This window comes from Neolamprologus multifasciatus, chromosome 17, assembly GCF_963576455.1.
Source record: "Neolamprologus multifasciatus chromosome 17, fNeoMul1.2, whole genome shotgun sequence".
NCBI lineage: Eukaryota > Metazoa > Chordata > Actinopteri > Cichliformes > Cichlidae > Neolamprologus > Neolamprologus multifasciatus.
The window spans coordinates 9,717,603-9,742,707 of record NC_140455.1 but is presented as its reverse complement, the minus strand read 5'-3'; the positions used below and the strand labels follow the sequence as shown (position 1 = coordinate 9,742,707).

General features: G+C 41.3%; 2 protein-coding genes and 1 long non-coding RNA gene across 6 annotated transcripts in view; all 3 read left to right on the top strand.

The window, feature by feature from the left end:
* Window positions 1–25,105, top strand: part of LOC146498939 (complement factor H-related protein 1-like) — a 47,992-nt gene that overhangs the window by 10,169 nt on the left and 12,718 nt on the right. For 2 of the 3 annotated variants that reach the window (XM_085138703.1, XM_085138701.1), the window contains exons 5-7: window positions 23,187–23,354; window positions 23,690–23,881; window positions 23,973–24,158. In XM_085138703.1, the coding sequence (XP_084994829.1) occupies window positions 23,187–23,354; window positions 23,690–23,881; window positions 23,973–24,158 (546 nt within the window). The remainder of the gene's footprint in view (window positions 1–23,186; window positions 23,355–23,689; window positions 23,882–23,972; window positions 24,159–25,105) is intronic. The other variant, XM_085138702.1, reaches the window with a different exon arrangement.
* On the top strand, window positions 7–14,371 carry LOC146498941 (NXPE family member 3-like). Of its 2 annotated transcripts, none has more exons than XM_085138691.1 (8): window positions 7–562; window positions 1,384–1,536; window positions 3,558–3,853; window positions 4,985–5,055; window positions 7,993–8,202; window positions 8,278–12,297; window positions 13,640–13,851; window positions 14,262–14,371. In XM_085138691.1, the coding sequence occupies exons 1-6, from the start codon at window positions 467–469 to the stop codon at window positions 8,829–8,831; spliced, it is 1,380 nt and encodes a 459-aa protein (XP_084994817.1). In that variant the 5' UTR covers window positions 7–466; the 3' UTR covers window positions 8,832–12,297; window positions 13,640–13,851; window positions 14,262–14,371. The 2 variants fall into 2 exon arrangements, with proteins under 2 accessions (XP_084994817.1, XP_084994816.1); XM_085138690.1 differs by having other exon boundaries at window positions 10–562; window positions 1,078–1,536.
* On the top strand, window positions 18,273–19,552 carry LOC146498940 (uncharacterized). Its single transcript, XR_014870355.1, has 2 exons — window positions 18,273–19,252; window positions 19,291–19,552. It is a non-coding gene; the product is annotated as an uncharacterized LOC146498940 (long non-coding RNA).

The following is a 25,105-nucleotide window of genomic DNA, read 5'->3' as shown; positions in this document are numbered from 1 at the left end:
CTCGCTCAGTGTCTGAGCTCGGATCATACCAATATTAGGGGGGATTTACGCACAGTCGTAAATTCCCACAGTGTGTACTAGGTGCTTCTAATATTGTGTGTAGTTTTTTGTTTTATACAGTTGTCAGCCAGGCATCTAACTAAAATTACACTACAAAAGACCCTGGGCTTCTGAAAAAACAACCTGGGTTTAAGCCCAGTAAGCCACCCCCCGCTCCGCCACTGTTAACAACAATATAAAATGCATGTCTATCACACATCTGTTTGACCGTCACCAGTTAATTCGTGATGGCAGTTAATCTGGAACACCGGTTCCTCTACTGCACAGTGTGAAGAGGGAAAGACAGTACACGTAGTCAGTTTAGACCTTACAACCACACCCATGTTTTCTTTTACCTGAAATTCAGTACCATTGGAACTGTGGACAGTCCTGTTCTACAATTGGAGATAAGGGCTGTTTGCTTATCATGAGGGTTCAAAACTTTTTTGTCCCAATCCTAAAAACGTGTGTCTGCATCTTACTTGTGCTGGCTGTGTTTGTCCTAATCACGGACATTCTGGAGGTAAGGATTTGTTTTTTATGTATTTATATAAGACAAGACATGGGAATGGGACACATACATATGCAGATTAAGATGAGTGTGTGTTACCCAGCTGCGTCTACGTGCCCAGGTCAGCGCAGTGAGAAAGTTGCTATTTTTAAAGGAGTGAGAAAATAGAAAAACGATAAGAAAAAGACAGCAACCCCACTACATAGACGCTTTCATCTTTCAGACATAAGTTTCCTTTCATTGTGTGCTTGAATTAATTGTAAACAAAAAAAGTAAAGTAAATAAAACTATGAAGAGCTCAAACTATGCTTCCTGTTAGCAAAAGACAAAGACAAAAATTACAGTGCGGAGTTTGTATTTCAGAGGTTGAGAAGTTTTTAGTTTTAGCTGATTTTTTTGCAGGATTTTCAAAAAACTGTTACTACTACTATCAAAACATCAGTGCCAACATTAGTCCCCTCTCAGGATGAATTTTTCATTACACAATGTCAACAACGTTTATCTGATGCATTTTTGTTCACTGCCAGAAGTTTCACAACAAAGTGAACAACACCAAAATCATCCATCCACCCACCATTTCTGATGTTACTCCACCTGCTGGCGCGTGGTACAACTTCTGCAAGCTAAAACCACTCTCCCCTAAGGAAGCCTTTGAAGAAGACCTCTTGCTACAGTCCATTGCTTGGCCTGACACTCCACCTTTACAATCTCTTTCCCTGAGAAAGTCCAGTGACCCAGCCCACAGCACCTTCACCATTCTCGATAGGATGGGAGGAGGACAGTGGCAAATAGGGGATAAGATGGAGGTTATTATTAAAATGTATGATTTCCAGGGCCGTCCAAAGAACTGTGGGGGAGACGTCATAGTCGCTCGCCTACACAACCCAACTCTTGGTGCAGGTGTAGCAGGGAAAGTAGTGGATCATCTCAATGGCTCCTACTCTGCTGTATTCTCTTTACTCTGGGAAGGAAGTGCACAGGTTGAGGTAATACTAAATTTCATCACGTTTAATGCGATTGTAACTGTGGTAGATTTGTGATTTTTTTCAAATTCCCATCTTTTTTTCAAAATTAAACAAATGAAGGAATACATTTCTTCATCTACATAATATAAAATGATGCATTCCTCTGTCTCTGAGTAATGCTGTGCTGAAAAACACATTAGACTAGAACACGTGTTTTTTCTTTGTCTCCCCTTTTTCCTCTTCGAGCTGCTTCCTTTAGGGATTGGCACAGCAAATCATCTGCTTCCGTCTCACCCTATTCCTTGCATCCTCCTATCACAAATCACCTCCTCAACTCAAGATTTTGTTAAAGTTGCCTACCTGTAATGGCACTTCATAAATTATTTGCATTAAAACCCTCTCTCGTCTACTCGTTTGTCTACTATTTCATCCAGTTTTCCCCAGAAATTCCTTTCTCTTCTGACATCCAACTTGTTGGGCAACATTCAACATCACCCGTTTGATTTAAAACTTTAAACTCCTAATCCTACGGGACAAACTCTTCATCTCCACATAGGGCTGGGTGTCTCTTAAGAAATGATTAAATAAAACCTTGCTTTCATGTGAAATATTTTTGTTTGAGTCTGCTTTGGGTCCACCTCTTTGCTCTCTTGCCATCTCGGCCTTTTGTGACCATGCTACTCCTCTTTTCAACAATATAGTTTTCTTCATCCTTGGGCTATATCTGTTGGGCTGTCATCATCTGTAATGCTGTCACTTGAGTTTTCCTCAACATTTTCTGTTGCCATTTCATCTTTTATCTCACTTTCGCTTCTAATGTGCTCACATGTTGACATGCACAGCTGTTGTAGCACAAGCATTAGCACATATGCTGCTGCTGGCTGCTCACACTGCATGCGTCACCTAACATTACATAGCTGTTAGTCTATTTCTGCTACATGACTGGTTTGATGTGGCAGTACTCTCATTGTCATTGTGTTTGTCAAAGCATAGATGAAATTAGTTTGGTTGACTTTATATTAGTCACATATTCATGTCAAAAAGTTATTTTTGCAATAATTATTTTTATTGTTTTGTCGCCCAGCCCCACCTTCACAAAACTAATCCTATTTAGTAATTCAGTAATTCTACATTTTGGTATGAGAGTTTGACGCTACCTACAGTGCTCCTAGGGTTGTATCTCTTCCACCTGGTCTCAGATGAAGCTGCAGATGCAGTAAATATACCTCATGCCTATATCTTTATGAACTTTTTTGTATTAGTATTGTATTTGTATTTTTGCACCTTGAGAACTGTTAGCTGTTGGTTTTGCATCCCTCAACATGCAGTATGTCCTTATAATTTTGATGACACTGGAGTGAAACAAAAACCCTCTCTCTAGCAGATGAATGGTATCTGAAAGTCATGTAATTAAGAAATAGGAAAAAATCAAGAAAGACCTGACAGATCTAATGAAGTATCAAATCTGTCAAGGCTAAGTTTCAGGCCTTGATTCAAACTGCAGTCAACAAAGACTTGAAATATCTGTACAAAGAATTAACACTGATCCAAACTGCAAAGCCAAAATAGAAAACAAGAGGAGCAAAACTACACTACCACACTGCAACAATCTGGCATCGATCATATCAGCAGCCACATCCTGAACATTAAAATGTTACTAATATCCAAATGGATGAGTAGTACATTTTTAATGAAGGTTTAAACTATCTTTCAAAAATGATAGAAGTTAAACTGGTCAGACCAGGACTTCCACTTTGCTGTACGTGGCATTCTTCAGCCCGAGACTTTGCCATTTGGTTCAGCCCCGTTTCTATCTGGCTATGCTATTGTCTTGGTTGGCAGGTGACAAGTCAAACCCACTATTATCATTTTTACTGAATGTTCATCTACTATATATGATTCACTCCACCATTTCATCCTCAAAATCTCAAAGTAGACTTTGTTGGTCTTTACTGCTACTACCTCAAATGAACCAGAAAGACTGTATGTCCACCTTGATAAAAATTTATCTGAACTGACAAACTGATTCTCTTTCCTACCAGGTAATACTGGTTCACCCCAGTGAGGCAGTCACAGTGCTGGGCAGACTCACCAGAGAACAGCCGGATAGAGTTTTTTTCGAAAGCCAGTTCCGCTCAGGGATTGTCAGTGAAACTACCACCTGTAATGTATGTTTGCGTCCATCCCGGCAGCCTATGTGCAACTACACTGAGCTGCATACAGGTCAGCAGTGGTTCTGCTACAAGCCAAAGAAGCTCAGTTGTGATGCCAGGATCAGTCACTCCAAGGGGGGATTTACACAAAACATCACCGTCATGGAGAACAAGCTGTTTCAAAGGTATGCATTATCTATTTTGTATGTCTGTAGTGAGAGGTTGAGGGAGTTATAAACAGTAGTAATATCTGCAATATAGTAATAATAGTATAATAATAATAGTAATATCTGTGTACCTGGATCCTGTCTTCTAAAATAAAAATCCTTCAACATTTTTAAGCTACTTTACAGAATAATAGACAATAAGCAATTCTTCACTGATACTCTTGGTAGTGGCCACCCAGCAAATGTTAACCCAAAAGAGAAATATTGGCCTCTTTAGCTGCTCATTCATTATGTTCACCATCTGTCAGTCAGCCAATAAATTCCTTAAGCGACCACATTAAATAGATTTTGATAGTCACTGGTGTTTAGCCAGGGCGCTCTTTGATTAAAACTGTTCCCTACTCTGTTTAATAAAAAACTCTGAGTTATCCAAGTGAACTGAATAAAATTTTAAAGATGAAATTTGTCATAAAAAAGAGGTCTTTCTTCTCAAATTTAGACACTACAAAAATACTACTAACTATTTTCATTTTTTATTTGCTTTTAATTAAAAGTTTAAATGTATTAAAATTGTAACATCATGGAAGACAAATTTAAACAATCATATCATGAAATTTGCAAATCAAAGCATTGTTTCAAGCTAAAGACTTAAAAACAAAATCACCATGACCTCGTCATTGTCACGGCCAGGATAGCCGGTGTGTTTACAGAGTGGACCCAAAAGAACCCAAAAGCAGAAGACTAACATATAACAAAACACATGTCGTTTATTTGGCTGAAAGGAAATAAAGCCACAAAACAAAGGCAAGGGGAACTGGGGCAAAACTAAACTAGAAACTAAACTGGGAACCGCTAAGACTAACTATGAAAACTGTGAAATGAGAACATGAACACGAATCTGAGCAGGAGCGTTTTGTTCCCCCCCCCCCTTCCCCCTTTTCATACCGCGCCCCCCCCCCCCCTGCAATGGCTCTTCCCCCCCCCCCATCGGGTGGGCCCCACACTTTGGGAAGGTCTGCATTAAGCTATAATGTTGCTTCAGAGTTCTTATGCCAAAGTGTTTGAATATACATTTGAACTTACCAGTAAAGGAGATTGAAATTTATTATTATTATTTTTAAAAAAATTATCATTTGTGCTTTATCTCAGTGGTGTCAACTTAAAAGTCTCCATCCAAGCTTCAGGACTTGCCAACATCACTGTATTGCAGCAAAAGAAAGGTAAAGTCCAATTTTTTACCAGCATTTGAATTACTCAATAAGTAAATTGAAAGAGAATTTTCTGTTGGCTGTTAATCATATACAAACATTTGTAAATCATTTCTATCTTGTTTAGATAGTGTAGATAGATTTTTCATGGTTCCTGGCTTTCAGACACAGATTTGGAGGGTTTTCTTTAGCTTTGCAAACGCTTTCTTTTAAAAGTTAGAAACCAGAATTAGGGTTAGGGAGGGGCAGCAAAAGGCACGCTGGAGAGCCAGAGATTAATAATAACTAATGATTAAATGCAGAGTGGTGTAAAAGCACATAAAAAGTTAACAGAGGTGAGTAAAGATGAAATGATTAGTCCATGATGGGACACCCACAGCAGCCTAGGCCTATTTCAGCATAATTAAAGGAGGGTTCAGGGTCACTTGTTCCAGCCTAACTGTAAACCTTATCAAAAAGGAATGTTTTAAGCCTAATCTTAAAAGTATGATGAATTGGGGAAATACCTGAAACCTGCATTCTTTCTAGGGGACAGCAAGTCCTATAAGTGCACAACAGAGATGAATCATTTGCACAAAAGTCTATGGGGAAAATCAATATCCTCATTTATTAATGCTCCATTGTGTATATAGATTCCTGAGTAGGGATGGGTATTGATAAGATTTTCACGATTCCGATTCCATTTTCGATTCTGTTTAACGATTTGATTCTTTTTTTAAAAAGGAGAACACTAAGGTCGAATAGCTTAGAACTTTGTTTAATATCTTCTCTTTGAACAAGATAGAAATTTAGGAGTAACATGGCCTTACAAACCCCACAGTGAGATCTTAAGAGATCCACAGCCTACAGCTCTTCAATGGGGTGTCACAGGGTCCCCGGGGGAAAAAAATGTAGATGTAAAATAATAAAATAAATATTTTTCTGTAGCAATAACAAAGTATAACATAAATTATTCTGTAGCAATTACACAAGAATATCCAGTAATGTCCCTGCCTACAATTAAACACATTCACTTACCGAAAATCATCTGCTGTGGCAAATGGGTGCAAGCCTTTGACCACAAACTTAGTCACTGCTCGGTGACATTCATCTATCCTGGCCTGAAAGGAGACGCTACCGGTAGACTGCAGCGAGAACTGCCAGCATCTGAGCCAGCCAGACTCTGTCTGTCTCATCATGGTCACCTAAATGCACAGTAATGGCAGGTTTTGTAATAAGGCAGATCGCGCTAACATAATATGCACTGTTAGTTGATTATTTACTTGCCGCATTAACGGGAGAGGACGTGCAAACGTTACCACTGCTGCTGGGTTGAGATTCACGAGTCCGGAGCGGAATTAAAAACACGACATTGATTTAAGGTTAGGGGGCGATCGTGGCTCAAGAGTTGAGAGTTCGCCTTGTAATTGGAAGGTTGCCGGTTCGAGCCCCGGCTGGGACAGTCTCGGTCATTGTGTCCTTGGGCAAGACACTTCACCCGTTGCCTACTAGTGCTGGTCAGAGGGCCCAGTGGCGCCAGTGTCCGGCAGCCTCGCCTCTGTCAGTGCGCCCCAGGGTGGCTGTGGTTACATTGTAGCTTACCATCACCAGTGTGTGAATGTGTGTGTGAATGGGTGGATGACTGGATATGTAAAGCGCTTTGGGGTCCTTAGGGACTAGTAAAGCGCTATATAAATACAGGCCATTTTTTTTACCATTTATCGCGTGTTTTGTGAGCAAATGCTTTTGCATATTCGTAGTGTTTCCTCCCTTAAATGAAATATCTAAGTTATGCAAGTATTGCAAGTTTCCCTGTTGTCATCCGTTCTCGTAAAGTATGACCAAACTTTTTAGCGTTTGAGCCGCCATGTTTCCTGCCAGGTAAATGACGCTCCGCAACGTGGCGACGTCATTCGGGGCGACTGGAATCGATAAGGGAATCGTTTGCAAACATGGCAAACAATTCCAAGGAATTGAAACAGTGGGAACCGGTTCTCAACAAGAACCGGTTTTCGATACCCATACCTATTCCTGAGAGTTTTGTCTTGATGCATGCTCAATCATCCAGGTAAGTAAATCCCCAAAAGTATATTCTGTTCATCTGGACGTAGTGTTTTCAGTGGATCACTGAAACTAGATCCACTGAAGGAACAATGGTTTGGGACGTCAGTTCCTTCATCATAATTATGCAAATTCTCATGACCATTGATCAACAACCACTGTCCAAAGACCACTGATCAGTGGCCATGAGTATCATTCAAAGACTTGGGGAATGAGGTATATTTCCATACCTAATTCACTTACCTCACCTAAGATGAACAGCTTCAAGGAGGCTGGGATACAGTAAGTTAACCATGCAGATAGGTTTTCATATGTGCTCTGTCAGAATATCTACATAGACACACAAGACCATATAGCATGCATTTGAGTATCTTTGTGTATCAAATCTTCTGAAAGATCTCGCTTCCACTTTGCGCCTGGGAGAGAAATCAAATCTTCAGTTTTTACCAATTACTTGGGCATTATTGATGACAAATTTTGTGGTACATAATTTTTAAATGTATCTTACCCATGGAGGTACCGTGTTCACCAGTTCTTTTTGTTTGAAGGATTTAAGTTTGGCAAGAATTATTCTAGGTCTGTGTTGTCTTGTCACTTCCTTCCCAGATGTTGGACACAATAGAGTGAACAGTGAATTCCATTGTTTTATTATAATACGATGCCACCTGTGCAACATGTCAAATTGTGAAATTTCTTTACTACAAAATATTCCACAGTGAGCTGTTAATGGTATTATAACAAAAGTTGAAGTGACTGACTTCCATGGTTGAGGAGCTGCATCCAAGCATTACGTCACTAAACAAGTGCAATTCAATGTGTGGGATGGATTGGTGTAAAGGGATGGGGTGGTGTGTGTTTGGTGTGTGTATATACAGTATGTTGATTTTTTTTTTTTTTTTTACCTTTCAGGTCAGATCTCAAGGCAGCCAGAGGTGATTCTGGAGTCTGGTCCCTCTGGCTATTACTACCAGGGTGTGTGGCGAGCTTTAGGTGGCACCACAGTTTGGCAGTTTAACACTTCCTCAGCCATTACTCAGTGTCTGAGAGGAAAGGTGATTAAAATGTACGGAGACTCCACCATCAGGCAGTGGTTTGAATACTTTAATGGAGCACTATCAGGTAGATACATGCAAAACCTTTCTTGCACCAGTTTGATTTTCTGTACTTTACTTATTCCTTCTGTAATACTTTCAGGTCTCAAGGAGTTTAACCTACATAGTCCTAAGCAAATTGGACCTTTTATTGCCCTGGACTACCCAAATAACATCTTCCTGACGTACCGTTGCCATGGTCCTCCTATCCGGTTTAAGAATGTCCCCATCAGCGAGCTGCATTATATTGCCAATGAGCTAGACAATGTGATTGGAGGCAGCAACACAGTTGTAGTTCTTGGCATTTGGTCACACTTCAGCACTTTCCCCATTGAAGTCTACATCAGACGGCTGCAGAGCATCCGCAGGGCAGTGGTGCGCCTGTTGTCCAGGGCTCCAGAAACACTGGTTGTCATTAGGACTGCAAATCCCAAAGCTTTGAACCTCTATGAGACACTTACTAATAGTGACTGGTACTCACTGCAGAGGGACAAGGTGCTCAGGGCCATGTTCAAAGGATTGAATGTCCATCTGGTGGATGCCTGGGAGATGGTTGTGGCCTACAACCTGCCACACAGCCTCCACCCACAACCTCCCATTATCAAGAACATGATTAATGTTCTCTTGTCCTATATATGCCCTCACAAGGGTGGCTAGATTTATTTTTTAAAAGACCAGCCACGTATCAGATGGACTGCATTTTAAAAATCTTTTTAACAGGAATTTGGGGTGGGAAAAAGAACCAAAGCATGATGGGGTACAACTATCGAGAGTGGGGTTGGTACATAAAATTCACCAAGCGTAAGCAAATTCCATAATGAAGTCATCTCCAAAATACTGATTGGTTTCAGTTACACGATATGGTATTTAATGTCACGTGTCCAGCTGCTTATTTCTGAGAAATAAAGTGCTCACTGCTGCTTTGGCTCCAAAAACGGTTTTTCAGTACATCTTTTTATTGCAGCTGTTGTTACAGTTTAGTTTGGGAGAAGAATAATGATCAAGATTGAGAAATATATTCATGATCTAAGGTTAGATGGTATAAAAGTACAGACCAGTCAACTTTTAGTTGTTACAGGCTTTTTTCTCTTGTGTGAACTGTTTTGTGCAACTAAGTCACACTACATCTACAGGAACCTGCGAAGCCATGGAGGTTCACCTCTGGTTCACTGGAGAGGTGACAGTGATCTGTTGGAGAGCTAATACTCAATCTGCTTTCCAATTCTGCCAAACCAATATGCAAAATGGAGGACAGGTGCAAGGAGGAGTATTGAAGCCCATGTTCCGCCCATGGTCAGACGCCACTGTCCGCCACCAGAGTTTTGAAGAAATAAAAACACAGAAGAGAACAGAAAACACTGTGACTATGACATGGGGAAGAAGACACAGCTGAAATGACACATGTCCAATTAACAAATACATTGAAACAGGCAGATGCAGCAACAAGAACTTTACAGAATGCATGGATACATTTACATGTATAACAATCAAGAAATAGAAAGAGTGAACACTGAAGGAACAATGTAAATAATATAGTTGGGACTACATTTACTTTGTAGTTTTCATGAGGCACTATAAAGCAGAGATCCCCAACCTTTTTTGCGCCACGGACTGGTTTATGTCCGACAATATGTTTACGGACTGGCCTTCAAGGTGTCGTGGATAAATAACAAAATAAAACCAGTACTGGTACCAAAAAAGAACATTTATTCATAACACACGGGAAAAGACTCAGGGAAACAGAGTTAACAATAAAAACAGAAAAAAAAACTTTGAAAACCATATATTTCATACCCGAGCCTCAATTTGTCCAATCTCTGCAACTCTCCGTGTGGTCAATAGTGATGTGTCGGTCGCGAACGAAACGGCTCTTAGAGCCGGATCTTTGACGTGAACGACGCCAGCCGGCTCCTTATCGAGAGCCGTGATTATTTTTTTTTCCTTCTCTCACCCTCTCTCTCGCACTTTTTTTCGGCTTCACTCCGCATGCGAGCCTTGTGCTTTGCGCTGGGCAGAGGGGGGAGGGGCGGTAGTTACACTCAGTAGCACAGGAACAGAGCAGGAGGGAGAGACAGAGAAAGCCAGGGACAACAACGTCACATTAGAAAGGTATAGTAATCAACCACAACTATTTTCAGTTGCAGATGATAAAGGATTCAGAAAGTTTATTCATGCAGGCCCATATGACAGAGAATAGGCATCTTCTTTTTGTTCTCATATTTTAATTTATATTTAATTGTGTTGTGGTTTGCAGTGTTTTGTGTTGTTTCACTTTAAATTTGTTTAAAAGGAAAAAGCTGAAAATTTAAATAGTTAAAAGTTGAACTGTGACTAGTTGGTTTTTGTATTATATGATTTATTTATCACATTTTATGTGGAGTGAATAAATAAAAGTATATGTACGCTGGCCACTAGAGACAAAGCACATACAAACTCCAAAACACGTACAAAACACAACAGAAGTGCTCCAGGATGCTAGGCCCAGTGTTGAGCTTTTGTTACCTAGTGGCTACACAAGCCAGCAAGTACCAACAACCGGATTTGGTGTGTGGTAGTAACAGGTAAATGAACTTTTTTTTTTTAATCATTTGAATATATATGAGTGCTTTTGTATAAATACACAAACAATACACATATGCTTTCAATTGTGTAATTTAAGTAATCTAGGTAGCTCTAGGTCAACATTCAGGAGGCAACTTCATAAATATAAATACAAAGGGTTTACAACAAAGTGCAAACCACTGGTTACACTCAAGAACAGGAAAGACAGATGAGACTTTGCCAGAAAACATCAAAAAGAGCTGCACAGTTTTACAGTGAGATCTTTGGACAAATGAAACAAAGATTAGCCTGTACCAGACAGATAGGAAGAGAAAAGCAGCAACTCAAGACAGCTGCTCTAAAAACCTAGCAGAGCATCTCAAGAGAGGAAACGCAGCATTTAGTGATGTCCACCAGTTCTAATCCTCAGACAGTCATTGACAGCAGGAAAAAGTATCATCTAAATACTAAAAACCATCCATCCATTCTTATCCTTTTCAGGGTCACGGGGGTGGGGGGGCTGGAGCCTATCGCAGCTGACTTAGGGCGAGAGGCAGGGTACACCCTGGACTAACACAGTGACACAGATAACCATTCACACCTGCACTCACACCAATGGGCAATTTAGAGTTTCCAATTAACATATCCCCACTAACTGCATCTCTTTGGACTGTGGGAGAAACCCAGAGTACCCACAGACAACTCACACAAACTCCACACAGAAAGACCCTGGCCTGATGGTGGAGTTGAACAACGGACCTTCTTGCTGTGAACAATTTAATTTCAATTTTTGGAGGCTATCCACCGTACCACCCACTAACTAACAAGAAACCATCTTCATGTTGAAAATTCTATGAGTTTATTTAATTGCTTGTGAGAAATGGGGTATAATGGTTTCAATTCTTTACTTTGGTAAAACCTGTTGAATTAAAGTCTGCATTTCAGTCACATCTTGATTGTTTGATTTCAAATCCATTGAGGTTGTGTTGAGTCAATATTGAAAAAATTGTGTTAGAGTCCAAAAACTTATGGACTCATCCTGGGTTTTCAGGTTACGAAGGTAGTTCACATCTTACCCTGACACATTATATTACCAGGACAAGTCCATAGTCCATATTTGCAATTATGTTCCCAGTGGCAACCTAAAAAGAGCAAAAATTGTGAAATTCACATCTCTTTCAATTACACCAAATTCACACACACACAGAAAAACCAAAACATTAATGACAGGTGCTGGTGTCACTGTAATAAAAGTAAAAAACACAAAAGCAGAGTAGGAAGTCGATTTCTAAAGACTGGGGGTAATCCAGCCATACAAAGATGTGGGTGCATTACCCCAACTTTACCAGTTGTATCTAAAGTAAAAACAATAAATAATGGTACCACTCACTTTATGAGTTTATGTTACAATAATAATTTTATTATTTTATTAGGTCTATTTTTTTAATAATGCAGTTCTGCTTTTAACCTTCAATCAATCAAGGAGTGTCCAGTAGAGAAAGAGAGATGCACACTTTTGAACTTTGTTTTTTGTTAACTATGCTGAGAAGAAGTAGAATAAATACCGTGAGGCCATATTACAGTTTTTTCTGATTGCTTAAGCACATTTTTTGTAACTATTGGCTATTTTTGCAAAACTCTACACACAAATAAGAAAACCTGTCACCCAATTATCAAAACATTGTAGTTCTCTTGCAAAAGCGAACACAGCTAGATTAACTCTTCACACCTTCGTAAAAATGGTGTTTTCGTATCAAACAGTACACACAAGCCATCATCTACTAAGCACACAATGCGCCAACTGCACACTGATGGTATGAATACAAAACACATCTGGCTTTTGCTTTCTCTGTGCACAAGCTAGGCCATGTCAGTTTGAGCTCATACTTTTGTCATAGGTCTGTAAACATGGAGGGATCCAAACTTCAAGTACTGGTGTTTATTTACACACATCAAAACAAACACAAGTGTTTATTTCCAAGTATAGGATTATTTGCAATCGCCATATTGACTATATGGGTTTCTTGGTCTGCAGTGAACAGGCTTCCTCTGCCCCCAGCATCTGGTCGTCTAGCAATTCTGTAAAGTAACAATTTCAGTATTTTTACATCTATGGTATTGTTGTGTTTCTCATTAGCATATGGCAGTGCTACAAATCTTAGTGCAAAGTGACTGTACTAACCGATTCTCATTTCAAAATGTCCTTATGATGCTTGCTACAGTGTAGCGGCTCGAGTTAGGCTGAACCCGTCGACCAGCTTCCCTCAGGGTCATTCCACGGTTGATTACATGGTCCACTATTGTAGCTCTGATGTCATCAGCAATTCTATTTCTTACTCTTCTTACCCTTCCTCTGCCCCCTCCTCGTCCTCTTCCCCCCTCCTCGTCCTCCTCTCCCCCCTCCTCGTCCTCCTCTTGTTCCTCCTTGTCCTTGTCGTCCTCTTCATCCTACTTCTTCACCTCCACGTCCTCTTCCTCGGCCTCCTCTACTTCTCACTCTTCCTGCTCCCTCCATTGTACTCCACACACAGAGCTTACCTGTATTATAGTGCTTGGGCTGATTGCAAAGTGAACTAATTATCTAAAAAAGTTTTTACATGTGACAGTGTACCAGACAGTTGGCAAAATAGTGTAAATAATAGCCATAAATGTGTATAGTTTTGCTAGGAGTGTGTTGATCATTTGGAAATTGAGTGTAAAGCAGTGAGTTGTGTTTACAGTTCTGCAAAAAGAGTGCTGTGCAGTGGATTGTAGCTACAGGTTTTCAAAGTGTGTGTTACAAAATGGCAAACTGAGTGCAAAGCAGTGTTTGTGCTTTTAGTTTTGCAAACTCAGTGAGTGGTTTTGCTATAAGTATTAATAGTTTTAGAAAATGTGCTATAAGAATCACAGTTAGGGTTTAAGCATTCAGAAAAAACTGTAAGAAATGAAGGCAAATCCTGCATTGCTCAACAGCTACATTTTGTTTTAGTAGTTTGCAAGAGGTCAGAGTTCATCACTGTTGACTTCAACTGCAGTTCTTTCCTTTCTTACAAGATCCAAGTTTTTCCCAGTTTGTTCCTAAGTGTAGTTCAGACTGTTCGATTATATTCAGACTGCTTTACTTTAAAAAAAAAAAATTCCAACTCAAACCTTGGTAAGGTTAAAACTTTTCTTTGCTCTATTGATTCCTGCAGATGATTAACAAAAAATCAAATCAGCATTTAGCCATTTATAAATATTTGTGTTTTTACCAACTGGTGAATTGTATTTTTAATGGCATGACATAACTTCATAATAATCATTTCAATAACAATCTGAAAAATCTACTATTTGTCTAGTGAGTTATCTAATTATCTAGTTTTTGCAGTGTGTGACTTTTTATGTGTACCAATATTAGGGAAGCATTATAGTGTTTACAAGGGTTTGTTAGGGTCCCACTGTGTCATTAAAGTGGCAGCATATGATCACAGTATTTATATCTGTTTCCAGTGAGCCTGAGATTGGTTTTGGAGGCAGGGACAGACCTGTGTAAATCATTGAACAACTTTTTTTCTCTGTCTGCAGTGTTTAGTTTTCTTTGATGGATCAGACGCACAAAGACAACATGCATGCAATAACCAAAAGCAGGATCCTGTTTTTGTGCATATTTTCACTGACGTCAGTGAAGAGCCAAGGTAAGTACTTCATTTGATTTCACTTATTACATGATGTTTTGATGGTTTTGATATTAATGGGAGTTTATCAGGAGTTAGTGTCATGAACTGGCTGTGTAATGCAGGCAGGATAGGACTTAAATACAGATTTACGGAGACAGCACTTAGAACTCCAGATCAGATAAACAGGGAGCCAAGGTCGTAGCTTAGGCGCTGTGTGAGAGAAAGAATGTGAATGTTTAGGCTTTTATGATTAGGTGGGGGCCACTAGAGGCTATAAGAGTTTGATCAAGGCTCCACCATTTTGAGATCTGATGTTGTCTGCTGTATGGTGTCCATCTCCCACGTGTGTGTTCATTAATCATCGTTGGACTTGACCCGGCCGGACCAGTGTTGTTATTTTGGTTTTTACTCTTGTATCCATCCCCAATATTTGAATCCGTGACAGACTCAAATACAGATTTACAGAGACAGCACTTAGAACTCCAAAAACAGGGTCTTCATTAATCCCATGCAAACGTACACCTACCTGGAATAACCCTGACATATTACAAAACAATAATATGATAAATTTTCCAGAATGGAGTTGTAAAGGAATAAAATACTTAGAACATATATTAGAAGGAACAGACTTTATTCCATTTGACAGACTAGTTATACAATATGAGATCAACAAGAAAAGATTTTTAGAATATCAACAAATTAAATCCATAATAAAAAAGAAATTTAACCTCAGTCAAGTTGAATTACAAACACCACCAAGTGCGGTACATTTTCTTACTCTTAAATCCCCCAAATTATTGTCTAAAATATACAGAACACTTTCTAAAATAGATGAATCAATATCCCTTCCAATTACAAAGTGGGAAGCAGATTTATCAGTCAGCTTAGACCAAAACTTCTGGTCTCAGGTATGCTTAAAAACCTTTAAATTGATTAGAAATCCCAGTCTGCAATTAATGCTCAGCCCTGGCACAGGGGGCCTCTGGTGCATCGGCCTAAATGGGGGGGCTCTTCAACTGGCAGGGAGGTTGTTCCATCCTTGCAGCAGTTCACTCTGCAGGTGGGGGAGAGACATAGGAGAGGTTGAGAATAAATTTAACCTGGGTGTCTATTGTCTTGTGTAGTCTGGGAGATGATTGAATGTTAGGGTGGGTACAGTTTCCTCTGCGGTGGGGTCGGGTGGGCTGCCCCGGGTCCTGTTGGGCTGGGCGGTCCTGCTGCCGTAGGCCCTGGTCTGGATGGGCCTGGGCTCCCTTGCCTTGGTGGGTGCGGAAGGACGGGGGTGCCTACTGGGGTCAGGAGCTGGCCCCATGCCCCTCCCTTCTTTTCCTCCCCATCCCCGGCTGCCTCCCTCTTCCCGCTCCAACACACCCACCCACACAAGTAGGGCCTTGGGGTGCGGGTGTGTCACCAGGGTGCAGGGGAGGCATTCCCCCCTGTCCCCTTCTGGCCACCTGTGCCTCAATTTTATTCCACAACTTAGACATCCACATTACTCACACTCTCATAACACATACATATAGGGCCTTGAGGGTGGGCACGTTAACGGCATCCAGAGGACAGTCTGTGTGTATTCGACCCCACCTCTGGCGCCTGTGCCCACCTCTCAATTTTAAATCCATGTAGACATTGAGGGTTCTCGGGAGGGGCTGTGCTAACACATGCTGTTCTCTGGCAGCAGGACCATGCTCTCCCGTGTTTTAAATGCACCTTAGAACAACACGCAGCAAAACTACACATTCAATTCAATTCAATTCAATTCAATTTTATTTATATAGCGCCAAATCACAACAAATGTCGCCTCAAGGCGCTTCATAGATACAGAGAAAAGCCCAACAATCATATGACCCCCTATGAGCAAGCACTTTGGCGACAGTGGGAAGGAAAAACTCCCTTTTAACAGGAAGAAACCTCCGGCAGAACCAGGCTCAGGGAGGGGCGGCCATCTGCTGCGACCGGTTGGGGTGAGAGAAGGAAGACAGGATAAAAGACATGCTGTGGAAGAGAGACAGAGATTAATAACAGATACGATTCAATACAGAGAGGTCTGTTAACACATAGTGAGTGAGAAAGGTGACTGGAAAGGAAAAACTCAATGCATCATGGGAATCCCCCGGCAGCCTACATCTATTGCAGCATAACTAAGGGAGGATTCAGGGTCACCTGGTCCAGCCCTAACTATATGCTTTAGCAAAAAGGAAAGTTTTAAGCCTAATCTTAAAAGTAGAGATAGTGTCTGTCTCCCGAATCCAAACTGGAAGCTGGTTCCACACAAGAGGGGCCTGAAAACTGAAGGCTCTCCCTCCCATTCTACTTTTAAATACTCTAGGAACAACAAGTAGGCCTGCAGAGCGGGAGCGAAGTGCTCTAATAGGGTGATATGGTACTACAAGGTCATTAAGATAAGATGGGGCCTGATTATTTAAGACCTTGTATGTGAGGAGCAGGATTTTGAATTCAATTCTGGATTTAATAGGAAGCCAATGAAGGGAAGCCAAAACAGGAGAAATATGCTCTCTCTTTCTAGTCCCTGTCAGTACTCTTGCTGCAGCATTTTGGATTAGCTGAAGGCTTTTCAGTGAGTTTTTTGGACATCCTGATAATAATGAATTGCAGTAGTCCAGCCTGTAAGTAATAAATGCATGAACTAGTTTTTCAGCGTCACTCTGAGACAGGATATTTCTAATTTTAGAGATGTTGCGCAAATGGAAGAACGCAGTCTTACATATTTGTTTAATATGTGCGTTGAAGGACATATCCTGGTCAAAAATGACTCCAAGGTTCCTCACAGTGTTACTGGAGGCCAAGGTAATGCCATCCAGAGTAAGAATCTGGTTAGATACCATATTTCTAAGCTTTTCAGCGCCGAGTACAATGACCTCAGTTTTATCTGAGTTAAGAAGCAGAAGGTTAGTGGCCATCCAAGTCTTTATGTCTTTAAGACATTCCTGCAGTTTAACTAATTGGTGTGTGTTATCTGGCTTCATGGACAGATAGAGCTGGGTGTCATCTGCATAGCAGTGAAAATGTATGCTATGTCTTCTAATGATGCTGCCTAGGGGAAGCATGTATAATGTAAAGCGTTCTCTGCTGGCCATCGGGGCGGGGGGGCTGGAAGGAGGTGTTGGCCGTCCGATTGGGATCTGGGATGCGGGGCTTCCCTGCTGCTGCAGAGCCTGGGGCGGTCTGCTTGCCTCCACCCCGGGGGAAAGGGTAACATCTCCTGGGTCTAGGTGCCGTTTCCCCCTCTAGGGGCGAGGGTACCTGGACCTGGGGTATAGAGTTTGTTTGGGGAGTGTGATTGTGTGTACATGTCCATGTATGTCTATCCCTACATTGGGTGAGTGCTAAGTATTTGTATATGTGTGCATGAGGGTGGGAATGCATGTTTGTGCCTGTGTGTGCCTGTTTGTCTGTGTCTATATGTCAGGTCGGGTCTTAGGCTACGTCCACACTAGCCCGGATAGATTTGAAAACGGCGTTTTCATCTGAAAACGCTCCGCGTCCACACTGGCGTTTTCAGTTGTTTTCACAGAGTCGTGCGTCCACATTGAAACGGGTGAAAACTCTTACGTTCCAGTCCTGGAACCAAAAGCGAGTGAGAATTAAAGAATTTGAAGAAAAGCTATCTGGAGCATGTACAAACTGATATTCATCTTTTTTAGGGCAGTCAAAATTGAGAGCAATCAAAAAAACCGCTGTATAATGCACTCCGCTAGCTTTGTTTATTTGGTCACATGACTGCATCACATGACTAAAATACATTGTCGTTTTAGAAAGTCTGCGTTTTCGTGTGTCCACACTGCGATGGGACCGCTGCATTTTGAAATGAATCAGAATCAGAATCAGAATTTATTTGTCACATACAGGTTGCCCCGCAGTAAAATGAGACACCACCCCCCCCCCCCCCCCCCCCGACCTTACACACATAACACAGACATTACATGGGGTTACAAGTCGAAGATCGGCAGTTACGGAAAAAAAAACACTGAAATGTACACACAATGGGAAGGTACAAGAGGAAAAAAAGAGACCTCTACTCATGCTGTGCTTCCATGGTAGGACAGCACGAGAACAGGAAACAAAAAAACTCCTCTGCACAACAAAAGCACATGAATGTTCACAGCACAACATTATGAAGACATAACAAGCCACAGGGTTGGGTAGGGGATGAGGAGTAATCCCAGGCAACATAGCAGCCATCCTGCCACTGCACCGACTCGCCAGCACGGGCCCAGACCCGCCTCGTGTTCCCAGGAGGTAACAAGCATCGAAGGCGTTGGAACGGGAAGGGGAGATGAGTGAGTGCTTATCAGTGTAAGTGTGTGTGTGTGCGTGTCCATAGTTCAGCTGAGACAGTGTCCTTCGCCCTATCAGGCTATGTAAACAGTCCTCCAGCCAATCCAGGTGTCCTTGCATGGGATGGGGAGAATAGATAACAGTCGTTATCAGGGAGTGTTTGTCCGGCTTCAGCCTTGGGCCTGTGCAGCTGGCGCCATGGTGGTGTCTGCATTTGATCCCGAATTTGTTGATTTGTTGAGAATTTTCAAAGCTGATCTTTAACACTCTGATGCTGGTCTCTCGATCTCCCGTTGGAGAGCCGCGAGCCTCCCCATGATGGTATCAAACTTCTGATCCATGGTGTTGTCATTCTTTTGATTCTGAGACCTCACAACTGCAGTGATCCGTTCTGTGATGTGATCCAACTTTCGCTCAAGGTTGTCATTTTGAGCAGGGCCCTCTCTGATGTATCCCACCATATGCTCAATGGTGTTGTTTAGAGTCTTCACAGCAGCTGTAAGCGTCTCCAAGGTGTTAACCATGCTGCGTTCGTTGTGAGAGGTCGCGCTCGTCCCGTCGCTTCGATTCCAGCGGGCAGCCTTGGGGGGGTTTGAGCTGGTTCCGCTCTCTCAATTCTCCGATAAGTCAGGGCCAAGCCAGCTCCGATCAGCAAGAACCCTGTTATCATGGTTCCGAATAGGTAGATATCTTCAGCGTCCTCGATCGACAGTCCCGCCAGGCACATGATCCTCCAGTTCTGCCACCCGTCCATCGTGTATCCGGCAGGGAAAGTCCCTCCAGGGCACTCGGGCTCTCCCGAGCCCAGACTTCTCGTTGAGAAGAGGGTGTCAATAGCATTCAGAGACCAGTTGATCAAATCCATAATTCTCTTTTAGGTTTTAGAGAACGACAGTGAGAGACTGTTCCAGGGAAAAAAGTAATGCACATGAGACAGACAAGGACAGAGAGGCTAAGCAGGGAAGATAAGGGTAAGGAGGAGAGGAGAAAAGTGCGACCGCCTCCGCTGAGAGCCAAACGAGAAGTGATGTGAAACGAGAATGTATGCGTTTTTGAGAGCGTTTTCAAAACGCTGCATTTTTCCTTGAGGAAAGCACCGTCTCAGCGTGGACGGGAGATCAAAACGGAGCTCTCAGGTATGTACCAGCTCACTCCCGGTGGCTACTCGGCGGGGCCTGGCGCCTGTTGCTCAGTCAGGCCTCTTCCGGGGCGTAGGGGGCCCTGCGCCTCTTCCGGCCTGCGTCTCGGTTCAATCTGGCACAGCAGGCAGCCGGCAGAGCCGGCGGGCAGGCCAGTGAAGTCCCCACTGGCTTCTGCTCCGTGGCTACTGGGTGACCCCTCATCTGGGGCTCTCCTCAGCTCTTCCCAGGAGGGTGGCACGGATGCCCCTCCGGTGGTCCTCCTTGGGCTCTTGCACTCTGGGGCCTCTGGATGTCTGGAGCCTGGATCTCCTTCATGCCTGCTTCATGCCCTGGGGGATGGGTCTAAGGCTCTCTACATCCTCTAGCAGACCGTTACATGGGGAAACCTTTTAAATACAAGCGCGCTGATCCACACAGGTATGCACACGGGTGTTCACTGTTCATAGACATAAACTACACCTTTATTGGCTGCGACTTCAAAGCACATTGTGCGCTGTCGGTCCTGCGTGCTGCACAACAACATTCAATATTTAGTATTTACTGCTGTTTACACTTAGCTAGATTAACGCGATGGTGTTGTGTTTAGTATGTTGCTTTGTTTTGGTTTTTTTGCTTGTTTTCTATTCTTTTTCTCTCAACAGGTGATCCAGGAGATTTTTTTTTCTTCTTTCTCTTTTTAAGAGCCCTTATCACTGTTCCTCTTCCCTTCTGTTTTTCTTTTCCTTCATCTTTCTTTCTCCTTGTCCTATCCCCCAGTCATGTCTGTCCCGACTTCTCTAGGCTGGTTGAGGTGGAATTGGAGAGAAACGGTAGTGTTAGGTGTGACTGTTGTTATTGTAACTGTGATTTTTCTTATAAGTGAATTGCCCAGAGACAGACCTGAATCCATTCCGGCGACTCCACCATCACAGGCCACGGTGAAGCGAACCAAACGTAGTGAAACAGGTAAATCAGATGAGTGTTTCGATTATTATGGTGGTAGAGAGTTGGACTATGTTAAAGGGTCCACAATCTCGTATACATTTGATCTTTGTGCTGTCATTAAATTTAAGGGCTTGCTGAACAGTTGGGTCCAACATCTTTAATGGCAGTACAAAATCGGATGGCGTTAGATATGTTGTTGGGAGAAAAAGGGGGCGTTTGCGCGATGTTTGGGGATATGTATTGTACTTTTATTCCAAATAACACAGTTCCCGACGGCTCTGTGACCCGAGTTCTGGAAGGTCTGAGAACGTTGTCCACCACAATGTATGAGCATTCGGGATTGGATAACCCGCTGGAAGCGTGGATGACCTCTGTCTTTGGGCAATGGAAAGGTTTCATTATGTCAATTATGGTTTCTTTGTCTGTTTTTATTGCAGTATTAGTGACATGTGGGTGTTGTTGTGTGCCTTGTATCAGAGCCTTGTTCGTAAGACTCATAAATCGTGCTGTGTGAGAATCTGATACAAAGGCAGACACCATGATGCCACTTTTGGGAAATGGGGAGTCACAGTATGAAAACATTATGGTGAGAGATTTAGTTTAGTTTTATCTGCCTTAGGGCAGATAAAAAGGGGGACTTGTAGGAATGTTTAGCTTATTTTAGAGTTTAGAAATGTGTTAACATAGAATGTAGAATTATTGTAGAGACACTGACACTGCCCTCAATGTAATAAAGGCCTGACTGTGTCATGAACTTAGGAGTAGATTGTAGGAGACCCCTCCCCCAGTTGAACTGTGAAAGGTCTCAACATTTGTAACTGGATAACTGTGGTCTGGAAGGGAGATGGGTTTTATGACCTCTAGGGAGTCACCTACACCCACAGTGTTTTAACTGTCATGCACACTCACTCACGTGCACACACATACATACAGGTATGCGTACACAGTCACTCACGAGCACTCACATAGACACAGACACAGAGTTTGCAGCACACCGTGGGGGGGTTTTATGATGGGGACGCCTCTATAAAGCTGGCTGTAACTAACAAAGGGGTGAAGATTTTGCAGAGGGATCCACCGGCCTCGTCTTCCCTTCTAGAAGTGCATGCTTAAATGAAGATGAATAAAGATGAATAAAGGTTTTGTGAAATAACTACTGAGTTCCGGTGCCGTCTCTGGATGCCTCGACGAATAAAAGAACAGGAGTAAAACTGATTTCGCAACAGTATCTATAAACCTAAATGCGGAAAGTTCGAACACTGCATAAAATGTCAATACAAAGACAAGTCAGTGATTCAAAAATCTCACGTTTTAGTCACAATAGAACACAGAACACATGAAATTAATTTACCCAGTGGATTGAATTATTGGACGTTTTTGAATTATTGGACACATTTGCTCCTATTCCTAATTCCCAACTCTATTAGTTTGATTCCTCCTTTAGTCTTCCATCCTTTGTGTCATCTTCCTATTTATTTAATATTTAATAATTGGTATATTCATGTGTCTTCTGTGGTATCTCACTTCCTGTTTTATTTTGAGAGTTTGTGTTCCTTGTATTTTTCTTTTCATTTTGCTTCATTCATCTGTTTTCCTATGATTTAAACCAATCTGAAATGCATCTCCAAAGTGGTACCTGCTGGCCAGTTTGGCTAATGCCATATCATATTCTGTCCTTGTTGATATGAGTGAATGGAGCTCCCACAACAGCCTCTGTCTTTTTAACTTTCACTCATCTACATGACAGTAACCATTCGAATAAGAAAAATAAGAATAATGAGACTAGAAAGAAAAGAAAGAGAAAAGCTAATATCAAAAATTCTATTATTGGATTTATTTTGCCTTATGGACTGTCTATCAGTTGAAATAAACAGCTCATGTTTTGTCTGCTGCACAGTAGAAAGGATGGCTCCTTCCAACTTCTTTCAGATGTGTCGCTAGCATTAAATTTTAAATGACCTTATTTTTTTCCTAAAATTGTATATTTTTCAATTTATGACATTTGCAAATCATTTCAGTATCTTTTCATTTACCTTTTGTAATGCATCTCAACATTTTTTGATATTGGGGTGGTAAATACAAAAGAGAAGTATGTTTGTTAATGCCTACTGAGTTCACTAGTTTGTTGGCGGCATAGACCCAGGTAAGCCCATTTTGCTGTTTTGGTAAGAATCTAAAGTGACAGTCATGAATCAAACGGATGAACATGATCCAAATTTCATTCAAACATCTCACGTAAAGACAATCAAAAACCACACAAAATGGAGGTTTGCCAAAGTCAGCAGGATTCAATGCTAGTCACTTAATAACAGACATTACACAGTCTATTCAGTAGTATTAAGGATATTTAAGCCTAGTCCAACGATAGTTGAAGAATGTTATCTATGATTCACACTTACTAGTAAGACAAGAATGTATTCTGACTGCTCTTTGATAATATCTAAATGTAATATCTGTCTTTCTGAAAGCTGTAAGAGGATGTCCAACAACGAGCTTTGACCGCAGACTTAAAGTTTGGCTACATGGTAACAAACTTCACTTCAGGTGTGAGGATGGTTACAAACCTCTCAGCAAAGGCTGGTGGGGTGAAGCCACATGTGTGGACGGTGTTTGGTCTGGAGTTGAACGCTGTATTGGTAATTAAAGTTTCTAATTAAAGTATCTTCTGTTATTAGCATGAAGCAAATACAGTGACTTGTTCAATACCAATTTCAAGATGGGGAGTATAAGATGTTTAGGTAGAAAAATATATGTTTTGGAATCTTTTTAAAACATTTTTTAACATTTAAGTTTTATCTGCAGTTATGTTTAAGAAAACTGAGAGTGAAAATATTTTCTGTAATATCTTACAATAAGTGCATTCATACAGAGTTTCTTCCACTGCTTATTCTGATCACATTTTTAAATGGAGGAATGGATTTTATCCATCTGTAAAATTTTGCCTGATTGTTTGTAATCATATCCACTTTAGAGGAACAAAAGTGTCGAGAAGCTCCTGAGATTCCTAATGGGGAAGGAATACTAGGGAGTTTTGAACGACACAGACAGACCCAAGACATGATATTCATTAATTGCAATGAAGGATACTCTGCTGAGATTGAGGAAATAACTTGTCGTGATGGACGATGGGATTTAAATGGATCACTTGATGCAATCTGTGAACGTGAGTCACCTTAACCATTATTTTGATGCATGTTTTTATGAAAAGATTACAGAGTGTAAATTAATAGTGTACATGTTGTGATGTCTTACAGCTAATCATGATAACTGCAGCCCTCCACCCAAAGTTGAGAATGCTGTTATTACAACTCATTATCAGAAGGAATACCCATCTCGCTCTGAAGTAACTTATCAGTGCTTTGACAATTACATTATGGAAGGAAAAGCTACGATTAACTGCATAGCTGGGGAATGGAAGGAGCTCACCATTAAGTGTTTACGTACGTAAATGACATAAATGAATAAAAATGGTGGGGCAAATACTTTACATCATCAAAAAAAAACCTGTAAGAACTGGGCATTAATTTCAGTTTCATTGCAGCAATGAGAAACTGGAAATGGTTAAAAAGCAGTGAGTGTTTAGAAGCTAGGTATTGGGAGTATCCTGTACTATTTTTAGCACAGAAAATTTTTGATTTTGTTTTCTTTATTACAGTTACACAGACTGAAATCTTTTACCACATGATTATGTGCATGCTGTGAAAATGTCTCAGGGACACTGGCACCTTTCCAGCTCACAAACAGCAGACGCACACACACAACATTTTATACTATTAGTAATATACTATTTAAAATTGTACTATTAAATTACAGTGCACGAAATAATCTAGGCAAGCCTCCAGCTTGCACTGGAACAGTTCGGAGCTGGCTGTGATGCGGTGGGAATGAGAATCACCACCTCCAGATCCAGTGTTGGGGAGTAACGGAATACATGTACCGCCGTTACGTATTTACAGTTTTTTTCTGATTGCTTAAGCACATTTTTTGTAACTATTGGCTATTTTTGCAAAACTCTACACACAAATAAGAAAACCTGTCACCCAATTATCAAAACATTGTAGTTCTCTTGCAAAAGCGAACACAGCTAGATTAACTCTTCACACCTTCGTAAAAATGGTGTTTTCGTATCAAACAGTACACACAAGCCATCATCTACTAAGCACACAATGCGCCAACTGCACACTGATGGTATGAATACAAAACACATCTGGCTTTTGCTTTCTCTGTGCACAACGTAGGCTATGTCAGTTTGAGCTCATACTTTTGTCATAGATCCATAAGCATAGACGGATCCAAACTTCAAGTACTGGTGTTTATTCACACACATCAAAACAAACACAAGTGTTTATTTCCAAGTATGGGATTATTTGCAATCGCCATATTGACT

What these genes read in the sequence shown, in the direction of transcription:
- LOC146498941 (XM_085138690.1), top strand. Translation starts at nt 467, where the DNA reads ATGAGGGTTCAAAACTTTTTTGTCCCAATCCTAAAAACGTGTGTCTGC. An exon ending in TAATCACGGACATTCTGGAG is followed by an intron (nt 563 to 1,077) that starts GTAAGGATTTGT and finishes GTTCACTGCCAG; the next exon opens with AAGTTTCACAACAAAGTGAA. An exon ending in GAGAACAAGCTGTTTCAAAG is followed by an intron (nt 3,854 to 4,984) that starts GTATGCATTATC and finishes GCTTTATCTCAG; the next exon opens with TGGTGTCAACTTAAAAGTCT.